Consider the following 12,585-nt stretch of genomic DNA (forward strand, 5'->3'; position numbering starts at 1 on the left):
TCTAAACAATCTACTCTTTCTCTTTTACCTTTTACCACTCTGTTTGTTAGCTTTTTTATAAAAGAAAATAGATGAAGTTCTTGCTTAACTCTCTCTACTCTTAAACTGTATAACGTAAATGCCATAACTTAGCTCGTATGGTCACTTCTTTTAATTGAAAATTTTATGGGGAAAAAAAAACAGAAAAGACATGTTGGTACTTGGTTACGATGGACTGTCGACGAACATAGATTAGGTAATTCGGTTATTAGAATACACACCAATCTATAATAGACTATGCAGATGTCATGTAGATCCTACCCAAACACTTATCCAGTTCGATTTTTGGTACGTTTTTAAGGTGGTGACTAGTCTTGTCAACAACAACAAAAATATCATCAACATGCATTTTCAAAATTGATTATACCGATGCCGATATATAGCCGATTAGAATATTTTATAAAGTTTCAAACGTATATCTGTGGGAAGTATAAAACTATCTATGTCAGATATACGAAATTACACGTATTATCTATCTTTGAGTACAACACGAAACTACAATCATTCTCAACAAACAACGACACTGCTAAATGATTTTAATTATTTTATTTTAAAAACAGATAATATGTTTGATCCATTCAAAAGGAAAAAATGAATATAGATGTGGAAGCCATTTACATTGCCTTTACGAGATTCTTTACTTGTCGGTTCACACGATACCAGACGTACGAAAACAAAAACATTTTTCCTTTTTTTTTTTTTTTTCTTTCAAAGCTTATCAAAAACATTTAATATTGGCTTCTATTGGTAACATCTTTTAAAGAAGACGGTTAAGGTTTTTTTAGCGGTTGTAGAGAATGCGGTTAAAGAGAAAGCGGGTACAAAGATGAAAGAAAAAAATTGTTAAATTCAAACAAGCGGTTAAATAATAGTTATGATTGGTAACGAGCGGTCGAATAGTAAAAACATTATTGTAAATAACAACAAAAAATAGTTTAAAATTTAAACAATTTTTAGAAATTATCAATTTTATTTTTAAAACTCTTTACATAAATAATATAAATACATAACTATTTTTTTTTTTACAAAATTTTTTTTTTAATAACTAAAAAAATTTTAACCGCTCGTTTTATAAACAAGGCGGTTGCAAACTCACCTATTTTAAAGCGGTTGGAAACTACCTCGTTTAAGCTTCTAGCCACCTCTTTCAACCACTTGTTCAAACCACTCGTTTCAACCACCTATTTCAATTGCTCATCCGATTGATAAACAAATGAGCGGACCGCTGTTAAATGTGTTACCAATCAAAGCCATTATTGATTCGTAAATAGCTTTAAAACTTAACACAGTGCTGACGATAATAAGCTGTGTTTATCTTGTTATAGTCATTGTCCGGAATCTGGATAGTGTCATTTAAGTATTCTCAACTTGTTTACTTTTAAATGATAAAATTGATTATGCAGAAGCAGAAGAACCTTAAACCAATCTGTGTTTAACTGATTCTCTAATCAATGTTACCGGTTTTAAACAAATATTTGTTCTGCTAAATTTTGTGCATGGATTATGATGGGAGACTTGGTCAATCGACCTTTCTACTAAATCAAAAGACAAAAAAGCGTCAGCTTTAGAGTCTTTTTCCCACTGAATGATCTCACGAAGTGAAAGATTAGTTTTTCTTTTTCCATATCATTTTTAATTTTCTTAATTATATCTCACCAAATTCATTTACCAACCTTTTATTTAATAAAATATCTCAATATTCATTTTTAAAAACAAAATAATATAAAGAAAATTGTTAATAGGAAACCTTGTCCGAAAATATCTTTGGCCATTGAGTTTATACAAAGCAAAAAAGAAAAAACACATACACATTTATATTATCTCTTATAAATTGAGAGATAATTCTTTGTATAAATCATTGCTGCTATATATATATATATATATATATTCAGTTATTTTTCTTAAAAAGGTAAAAAAAAAATTAAGATAATTGTACAAGAAGGAACACTAAAAAACAAAGCAGAGACAGAGAATGTTCTTTTGTCACAAAGGACCCCTCAAAAGATCAGGTAAAGTGATTTTGCCCAAATTATTGGAATCAAGTTTATCAAACTGAATCACAACCTGGTTAATGTCTTTATCAGTGATCTTCCCCATCTCCTTAAGCTTCAACACTATATACTCTGATTTACTGAGACACACACACCAAAGTCAAATCCAAACAAAACAAAAAAAGTGTCAGAAGATTAATCACTTAATCTCATATGGATAAAGATGTAACAAAGACTGTTGCTTGCAAGAAAAAGTCTCAAGATTAACATGATTACTCTAAAGATTAATGATTTACACAATCTGAACACATAAACCTTAAGAAATGGCATAAACCCATTATTAGAAACAGCTCCAACTCAATCTTAATTATAACCAAAATGTTCCAAAACTAATCAAAAATGTTTATAAAAATAAGTTTTAAAAGTTAGAAATGTTTAAACCTGATGAAACCATGTTGATAAGTGTCAGCAGTGAGCAAATCCTCAACGGTGATCTCTCTATTCAAAGCCAATTTAACAGCTTTCCGATGCCGCCGATCAATCCTCGCCTCCGCCAGATACAAAAACGCACGCGCCACCGCAAGAGTGGAAACAAGAAGCCAAACCGCGGCGAAAAGCCTCCCTTCAAGCGTCTTAAAAGCCCGATCACCGTACCCAACCGTAGTAACCGACATAACCGAGAGATAAACCGAATCAACGAAACCCAAATCCTCAACGAAATGCAAAACCAAAGCACCAACGCCGATACACAAAACGACGACGCATAGCGCTAAACCAACCTTCATCCTTATCCTCATCCTCCCTTTCTCGAAATCGATGATGTAATCTTTAGCAGAGAAGCGATGGTGATGCTGCTGCTGCTGGTTGGTTTGGATTCCGGTTAGGATCATACTCTCTTGAAGATCCAAAACGTAGTTGACAACACCGCTCAGAAGTATATCCAAGAACCCGAATCCGAAGAGAACGAAGACAACGGCGAAGATCTTAGTCCATGGGGTCAACGGGGCGATGTCACCGTAACCGATCGTGCACATAGTGACGATACAGAAATAGAGAGCGTCGACAACGGGATGAGTCTCGATCCCTGAGTAGTGGTCTCTGTTGAAGGAGTAGATTGAAACCCCTAAGGTTAAGTAGATGATCAGCAATAACAGAGCTTGTTTGATGATTGATTTTGAGATTGGTGATGGTTTCTTTGTTTCTTGGGTTTTGTTTGGTCTCAAGTCTTTGATTATTACCATAGCTGGAGCTGTACGACATCTGTGAAGTGGTCTTGTATAATTGGAGTAGAACCGATCTGTTTCTTCTTGGTCTCTGTCTTCTTCGTCTTGGTCTTCGTCGTCGTTTTGTACGGATTCTTCGAGGTCTTGAAGATGAAGAAGACGTTCTTGAGAAATCTCGTGGAAGAAGGAAGTGTTTGAGATAGAGCGAGGGATTGTTGTGACGGCGGCCGAGGAGGAGGAGGAGGAGTTTGGGTTCTCAGGGATGGGTTCGAGACGGAAACGTGATTGAGGGCTGATGAGAGGTTGGTGGTGATGATCCATTTACCAAAGAAATGAGTAATCTCTCTGTACTAAAAGCTAATCAAAATTTTTGAGATTTTTTTTTTTTGACCGGAAAATTCCATAAGAAAGGTTTTTTTTTTTTTTTTTTTATCGGAAATGGTGAAAAGAGAGAGAGAGAAGTGTGATTGGATTAGCAATTTTTCTATTTTATTTTTATAGAGTTTTAAGAAATGGGGGACATATGCCACGTATGAAAATACATTACCGGGAGCTTTAAGTTATGTTCCTTCTATATATTAACCCACATGCGTATTAGTTTACGCAAAGTACAGATCTTGATATTTAATGGGTCCGACTTTAATACAGTAAGACGAAAAAAGAGTTCGATATAAATTCTACGGATTATTGTGTAAATGTATTAAAAAAGAATATAGGAGAAAAAATTTAACGAGTATAGGAGAAAAAAGAATATAGGAAAAAAATAAAAAATTTAACCTGTTTTAAAAATTCACAAGAGACATTTGATCCACATATCCTATATTGGTTCCGCTCATACAAAAAAAACACTAAAACAAAAAAAAAGATTTGTACAATTTTAAAATTAATATCATCTCTTTTATATTATTTTATAATTAGTAATAATAATAAAAATGTACGTTATCTTATTGTGTTATAAAGATACAGATGCTAATCAACACTGTTATTTACGGTTTTAGCTAATCATTTTCGTTATTATACATCGGGTAGAATTTTTTTTTTAATTGTAGCAATAAGAGATTACCATTAATTGTGAGCCAATGAATTTAATGAAATCAATAATTATTTTCTTTTATATTCTCAATTAATAGTGAGATATTATTTTCTTTTGTATTATTGAGTGAGAATATGTAGTTGGGTTCGTTTCGTGATTCGTGAAAGGTGCTCATTAGGTTTTTACTTCTTTTTTTTTTCTTCTTATATTTTTAACCAGTTACTCTCTATTTATTTAACAAATGTGTATACTATTACTAATATACAACAATCAAACAATGGCCCAGCTTTGGTCACGATTCATAAACACTTCAGTGCAGTGAATAAACTTCATTCTCTATTCAATCTGTGTCATAAAACGATTATCGACAATTCGACATTAAATAAAAAGGAAAAAGAGATAGAGAGAGTAAGAAAGATGTTGGAAGACTTGCAAACCAAATTAACTTTTATTGAATGGTTCAATTTTTTCTTTTCCAAATTAAAACTCAATTATAAAATCAAATTATATATTTAAAAAAAAAAACATTGTTTGAGAACCTCAAATAATATATCATCTCATGGAGCATGGATGCTCTCACCTAGCTTCATGAAAGAAAAAGGACAATAAAAAACCTACGCAATCTACATCACTATGGCCTACTTTTTGATTAGGCTTATCTAAGGCCCATTACAATTATGCCTGTTTTTAGGTTTTAATACACTATAACATTTAACATTTTGATACAATAAGGAATAATGGAATACACGATCAAGTTTAGTTTGAGTTGATGAAAGAAATTAGTAGACCCCCATAACAGAAGACGACTATTGATATTTTTAATTTGGAATAATATAGAAAATATATAGGTTCTTAAACCATAGGAGAAATATCATAAAATAACACTAAAACAAATTTTATGGACAATTATAATACACTGCACAAATTTCCAAAAATAACACTATTTAAAATATTTTATGTTGTTAAACAAATATTTATCTGATTTTTGTATTACTAAACAACTAGTAATTAGTAAACAAAAATTTGAAATGTTTTTATGATCCTTCATATGTTTTGTATGATCTTTCTGTATAGGCTCTTTAAGACTTTGTGTCATTGTTAAATAACTTGATGGGTCATTTTTCTCTTTAGCAAATCTAGTCGAAAATTTTAGTTCATTCAGAATAAGGAGGAGATGAAGAAGGGGAAAAAGGAAGACAAGACAAAGACAAAGACAAAGACCGTACCATTCTACAAACTGTTTTCCTTCTCAGATTCTTGGGATGTGTTGTTGATGGTCGTTGGTTCGATCGGAGCTATTGGCAACGGTCTTGGTTTTCCTTTAATGACTTTCTTGTTTGGTGATCTCATCGACTCGATTGGTCAAAACCAGAACAACAAAGACATTGTTGAGATAGTCTCCAAGGTTAGATTATAACCCAAAAAAGAAACAATCTTTTGTAGCTGTTTTTGGATGTTAACTTTATATTATGTTTGGTTCTTTCTACATTTAGGTTTGTTTGAAATTTGTCTACCTTGGGCTTGGGACATTAGTAGCAGCCTTTCTTCGTAAGCAATATACATATACTCTGTCCATTTCTCATAAAATATGGTTTTAGCATTGGTTTTATGTTTCAAATGGAATGAATATATTTTACTCTTTATTGTAAAGAGGTGGCTTGTTGGATGATAACGGGAGAAAGACAAGCCGCAAGAATAAGGAGTTTATATCTACAAACGATCCTAAGACAAGACATTGCATTCTTCGATGTGGAAACAAAGACTGGAGAAGTTATTGGTCGAATGTCTGGTGATACGGTTCTTATACTAGATGCCATGGGTGAGAAGGTAAACAACCAAAAGCAGGCAAAACAGAGCATTTATAAAAAAAAAAAAATAGAAAAAATTTCTAAAAGTGAAAACTTTTGGCAGGTTGGGAAGTTTGTTCAGCTGATTGCAACATTCTTGGGTGGATTTGTTTTAGCGTTTGTAAAAGGATGGTTACTAACACTTGTTATGTTAACCTCAATTCCTCTTCTTGCTATGGCTGGTGCAGCTATGGCGATTATAGTTTCTAGGGCTTCTTCTCAAGAACAAGCTGCTTCTGCAAAAGCATCAACTGTTGTTGAGAAAACTTTCGGGTCTATTCGAACCGTAAAAATGCTTCCTTTTCCCTGTTTTTAAAATTTCTTGCGTTGATTGTTCATCAAAAGTTTTGCAAATCTAACCAAGATGTATGCATGTTTTATTCAGGTTGCTTCTTTCATGGGAGAGAAGCAAGCGATGAGTAGCTACAGAGAGTCTATAAATTCGGCGTATAAGTTCAATGTTAAGCAAGGTTTCGTTACGGGTTTAGGTCTTGGAGTAATGTTCTTGGTGTTCTTTTGTAGCTACGCTTTGGCTATATGGTTTGGTGGAGAAATGATACTAAAAAAAGGGTATACAGGGGGTGCAGTGATCAATGTAATGGTCATTGTGGTTGCGAGTTCCATGTGAGAGTAAACACACATATTGTTCTTTGAAGTACAAGACACAGTTAAAAACGGTTTAACAAAACTGTTTTTTTTTTTTCTTTTTCTTTGTATAGGTCTTTGGGGCAAACAACACCTTGTCTAACCGCATTTGCGGCTGGTAAAGCTGCAGCGTATAAGATGTTTGAAACGATCGAAAGAAGGCCGTCGATTGATGCTTTTAACCTTAACGGGAAGGTTTTAGATGATATTAGAGGCGTAATTGAGCTGAGAGATGTGTGTTTTAGCTACCCTGCAAAGCCTAAAGAAGAGGTTTTTGGCGGGTTATGTCTATCGATTCCGAGTGGCACAACCGCTGCTTTGGTAGGAGAGAGCGGCAGTGGGAAATCTACAGTGATCAGTTTGATTGAAAGGTTTTATGATCCGACTTCTGGACAAGTGCTTATTGATGGTGTCGACTTAAAGGAGTTTCAGGTGAAGTGGATTAGGGGAAAGATTGGATTGGTTAGTCAAGAACCTGTTTTGTTTTCTTCAAGTATAAAGGAGAATATCGGGTACGGGAAAGAGAGTGCAACGGTTGAAGAGATTAAAGCAGCGGCAAAGATAGCAAACGCGGCTAATTTCATCGACAAGTTGCCTCGAGGTTTAGAGACATTGGTAGGGGAACATGGAACTCAACTCTCTGGAGGACAGAAACAGAGGATTGCTATCGCGAGGGCTATACTTAAAGATCCGCGGATCTTGCTGTTAGATGAAGCGACGAGCGCACTAGATGCGGAATCCGAAAGAGTCGTTCAAGAAGCGTTAGATAGGGTAATGATGAGCCGGACTACTGTGATTGTCGCGCATCGGTTAAGCACGGTGAGAAACGCTGATACGATTGCTGTGATTCACCGTGGAAAGATAGTGGAAGAAGGTAAAATAACATTTCTGCATTTCAGTTTTAGGGTTTGATTCAGCTCCGAAAAATTTCTCTGTTTTTTTTTTGGTTTAACAGGTTCACATTCGGAATTACTCAAGGATCATGAAGGGGCTTATTCACAGCTTATACGGTTACAAGAGATAAATAAAGAATCAAATCGATTGGATATTTCTAATGGATTGCTAGATGGATCAAGATCAGTGAGCAGTCCATTAGAAAACCACAGCATAAGGCATGATGGTGACTCTGTTTCTAATCTTGATTTACTTGCAAGCCAAGATAATACTAAAATGCCTCAAGAACTATCACAGAATGTGTCGATTACTCGAATCGCTTCTCTAAACAAACCGGAGATTCCCATTCTTATACTTGGAGCCTTAGTAGGGGCAGTGAGCGGAACTATATTCCCAATTTTTGGGATCGTCTTTGCTAAAGTAATCGGAGCTTTCTTCAAAGCACCTCATGAGATGCAGAGAGATTCAAGATTCTGGTCGATGATATTCCTTCTTCTTGGTGTAGCCTCTTTGATACTGTATCCAACGAATAGTTGCTTGTTTGCTATCGCTGGAGGGAGACTGATTCGGAGGATAAGATCAATGTGTTTTGAGAAAGTTGTGCACATGGAGGTTGGGTGGTTCGATGAGCCAGAGAACTCGAGTGGTGCAATGGGAGCGAGGCTCTCTGCAGATGCAGCCTTGATTAGGACTCTTGTGGGAGACTCATTGTCTTTATCTGTTAAGAACGTTGCAGCCGCAGTGTCAGGACTGATCATAGCTTTCACGGCAAACTGGGAATTGGCGGTTATTATCTTAGTAATGATTCCTTTAACTGGAATCAATGGTTATGTTCAAATTATGTCCATGAAAGGCTTCAGTGCAGACGCTAAGGTTGGTCCTCTGCGAACTGGATACTCTCTGTTTACCTTACTTTTTTTTAATGAGTTATCAAGGATTTAGGGTTCTTGTTCAAGAAGAAACTAAGTATTGGAAGAAAATGTTTCCAGGCAAAGTACGAGGAGGCGAGTCAGGTAGCGAACGACGCGGTGGGGAGTATAAGAACCGTTGCGTCTTTCTGTGCGGAGGAGAAAGTGATGGAGATGTATAAGAAACGATGTGAAGATACGATTAAATCTGGAATTAAGCAAGGGTTAATCAGCGGATTAGGGTTTGGTCTCTCCTTTTTCATTCTTTACTCTGTCTACGGTACTTGTTTCTACGCGGGTGCTAGATTGGTTAAAGCTGGAAAGACAAACTTCAACGATGTTTTCCAGGTTTTTTTCTTCTATAGTGAATGTGAATCTTGACAAGAAGAGAGCTAATAGTTCTTACGATATAATCTGCAGGTTTTCTTGGCGTTAACGATGACAGCAATTGGGATATCGCAGGCGAGTTCTTTTGCTCCTGATTCGAGTAAAGCTAAGGGTGCTGCTGCTTCTATTTTCAGAATTATTGATGCGAAATCGAAGATAGATTCGAGAGATGAATCGGGAATGGTGTTGGAGAACGTAAAGGGAGATATCGAACTTTGTCACATAAGCTTCGCTTACCAAACTAGACCTGACATTCAGATATTTCGTGACCTGTGTTTCACCATTCGTGCCGGAAAGGTAACAAACATGACCGAAAGACTATTGTCAACTTGACACAAATAAAGTACTCTTTTAATTCTTGCGCTTATATGTCAGACGGTTGCTTTGGTCGGAGAGAGTGGGTCAGGTAAATCTACAGTGATTTCTCTGTTACAGAGGTTTTACGATCCGGATTCGGGTCATATAACTCTAGACGGAGTTGACCTCAAGAAGCTGCAACTGAAATGGCTGAGACAACAAATGGGGCTTGTAGGGCAAGAGCCTATACTCTTCAACGACACGATACGATCGAACATTGCTTATGGAAAAGGTGGTCAAGAAGCAACCGAGGCTGAGATCATAGTTGCCTCGCAGCTCGCTAACGCCCACAGGTTCATATCTAGTAAACAACAGGTAATTTAAACAAGGCTTTTATTCAACAGAGAGATATCTTACTGCATGCGCAAGCTTAACTCTTTCTCATTTCATTTTAGGGCTACGATACGGTTGTGGGAGAGAGAGGGATACAGTTGTCGGGTGGACAGAAGCAGCGCGTGGCAATTGCACGTGCCATCGTGAAAGAACCTAAGATTTTGTTACTCGACGAAGCAACGAGCGCGTTGGATGCAGAATCGGAGCGGGTGGTCCAAGACGCACTTGACCGGGTGATGGTGAACCGGACCACCGTAGTAGTGGCTCACAGGCTTTCGACGATCAAGAACGCTGACGTTATCGCCGTCGTCAAGAACGGTGTGATCGTAGAGAAAGGGACGCACGAGACGTTGATCAATATCGAAGGTGGTGTCTATGCCTCGCTCGTTCAACTTCACATCAGTGCTTCTAACTGATAAAATCAATTTTTCTTCGTTTTTAACTCATCAAAAATATAATTTAACTCATCAAAAATATAATTTGATCAAACATTTAAATTTACTAATTTATTAAGCCGTGTTATGTTTGTATCGATTATTAATATTTTTTTGACTCAATAATCTTTTAATTAAGTAAGTAGGTATGATATTTGAGAAATCTAACAATCATGCCATGTACAGTGACCAACTTATTGGGTTTTGCCATTTCCATAATTCCATTTTCCCGCCTGCCATCGCATTGACGTAAATAGATCGTTTTGCCCTTCATTTGTATGGCCATTGAAACCTTTGGAAGTTGCGCCCTAATCTGTGCGTCTGTTCGAGTTCTTGGATGTGACATAAAGAAGTCAGTCATTTAATATGATAAACGGGTTAAAGTTCTCTTTTATTTTTCTTCTGAATCGAAAACAAAACTTCTCATTTTCTTTCTCTTCTTTCTCCTTTCTTCTCTTTATCACTAACTGTTCAATATCTCCATCGTAACGCCGGCGACTATGGATAAACAACCAACCATCAAATCATTCCTCCAACGAATTCTCCGACCTCTTGGACCGTCGGTTAGGCCTTCCATCGCCACCGATATATCGGAAATTCAGGTTCACCGCGAAAGGCCGGACGAAATTCTGGACCACACCGAAAGCAACATCACCAACGGACCACGAAGGTTATTTTGGACCGTCTCGACTGTTGTCTATCCTTTGAAGACTATCAATCGACTAGATCTCATACTCTTTATCTTTTTTTTTTCTCCCGCAGTGTACACGCCATCTCGGAGATCCCGGAAACTGGAGGTTTCTTCCTCAGATCTGGACAAAATAGGTATATTTGGTTGTCTCGATGATGTTGTCTACAAGTATTAGTTTTACTTCAGCAGATCTGGTCCGTCGTTTAATTTTTTTTGGGGTTTCAGGCAGTTTCGATGGCCTCTCGAAGTTTCCTGAGGACATCACAAGCAGAAGAGGGGGTAGACAAAAAAGGTACATTTTGTCCTTCTCGTGTACCATTTGTTTGTATGTTTCTCTAATGTTCCTAATATCAAACATTTGTCTGTCATGTAGGATTTCGATAGTTCTGGTGGACGATGTACAAATCCCATCCAGATTTGTCTTTCACTATACAAGAAATTACTTTGCATCACTATACAAGTAATTTTTCGTAATTGTCGTCTACCATTTGTGTTTTTATGTTGATCTCTTTTAACCCTCAAGCCATGACATTAATATCAACCCTTTGTCTGTAATGTAGATTTCCTCCCGCTATGGTGGACAATGTTCAAATCCCATCTAGGTTTGTCTTTCACTATACAAGAAATTACTGTGCATCGGAAGTTACTTTGGGAGCATATTTATTCACTTATCATATGTTCTCCGTCGTAACAGTTGCGAAAACGAAGGTAACAATGGTGAGGAAATCGATAAGGACCACTGTAGCCCGGATTCATCCGCTTCAACTATGTAAGTCCGCTCCAACAATGTTGAAGGGTAATTAATAGGCAATACTGATAGACATTTGTCAATATACTGCTTCGCTAACAATATTGTTGTCCATCATTCCAGATGCCCAGGACATAGTTTGATGGAGGCTGATCTGTTGCAGGAGGAACTTTCCCAGGATATAAACCCCTCCTTCCTCCCTCCTAGGTTATTCGCAACCAATCGCTACCCTACAAGAGGTCGTATCAACTCATATTCAAAGCCGGAATATATGTTGGACATCGTTGAAGTTTTGAAGGGATCTCCGGAGTTTGAGTGGTTGAAAGAATCTTGTTTTGGCCGTCTTTTTCAATTACCTATCCGCAAAAGCTCACTCTCTGGTAAACTAGTCGATCTCTTGTAACACGCAAGCGTCACGAAATGTGGTTTGTGTATGGTGGTCACCCAATTCGTTTCTCCCTCCGAGAGTTTGGTCTACTCACAGGTTTGAATTGTTCCACTTATCCATCTAAAGAACAGCTTAAGAAGCTCGAAACTACTGCGGAAGGAGATGATGCATATTGGTATACTCTTCTTGGACCAAAAGAAACTTACACCATACAGGAAATTGTTTCAATGTTGAAGCGTGATAAGATGAAGGCATCAGGTAATAGAATGGATGGGGAACGTAGGAAACTCCTTGCACTCATTGTCATAGTGGAAGTGTTGAGAATTGAGTTCTTGATTAAATCTGCAACAAAGAGAAATCAGTCAGTCGAAGAACAAAGAAGAAGAAGCAAAGCAGCAAAGCTCCCGTAAAGAAGAAAACGTTGTCGGAGAAGAGACGACGTGAAGAGAGGAGTCAAGGGAGGAGAAGAAAGTCAACAAACCATTTGGGTTTGTGTTTTGTGAATTGGGCCATCGGTGATGATAAGGCCCATATGAATAAGTGTTTAGTTAAGGTCCAACAAGAAGAGTTGTGATAACTAAAGTAAACCTAGTCATAGTTAGAGTATAAGTGAGTTGTTAAGAGTTGTTGAATGTGTAAGAGTGAATCAAGGAACTAGAGTTCCAAT

The 12,585-nt window shown here is 36.9% G+C and overlaps 2 protein-coding genes across 2 annotated transcripts; one reads left to right on the top strand and one right to left on the bottom strand.

Annotated features, from left to right (window-relative positions):
- LOC104707925 (two-pore potassium channel 5-like) lies at positions 1,781–3,699 on the bottom strand. The gene is made up of 2 exons (XM_010424382.2): positions 2,472–3,699; positions 1,781–2,170 (listed from the first exon to the last, which is right to left on the bottom strand). The coding sequence occupies exons 1-2, from the start codon at positions 3,572–3,574 to the stop codon at positions 2,023–2,025; spliced, it is 1,251 nt and encodes a 416-aa protein (XP_010422684.1). The 5' UTR covers positions 3,575–3,699; the 3' UTR covers positions 1,781–2,022.
- Positions 6,519–10,123, top strand: LOC104709814 (ABC transporter B family member 5). The gene is made up of 7 exons (XM_019229074.1): positions 6,519–6,757; positions 6,853–7,652; positions 7,734–8,545; positions 8,662–8,928; positions 9,001–9,264; positions 9,343–9,639; positions 9,720–10,123. Exons 1-7 carry the CDS (start codon positions 6,531–6,533, stop codon positions 10,071–10,073), a joined length of 3,021 nt encoding a protein of 1,006 aa, XP_019084619.1. The 5' UTR covers positions 6,519–6,530; the 3' UTR covers positions 10,074–10,123.

This window comes from Camelina sativa, chromosome 8, assembly GCF_000633955.1.
Source record: "Camelina sativa cultivar DH55 chromosome 8, Cs, whole genome shotgun sequence".
Classification (NCBI taxonomy): Eukaryota; Viridiplantae; Streptophyta; class Magnoliopsida; order Brassicales; family Brassicaceae; genus Camelina; species Camelina sativa.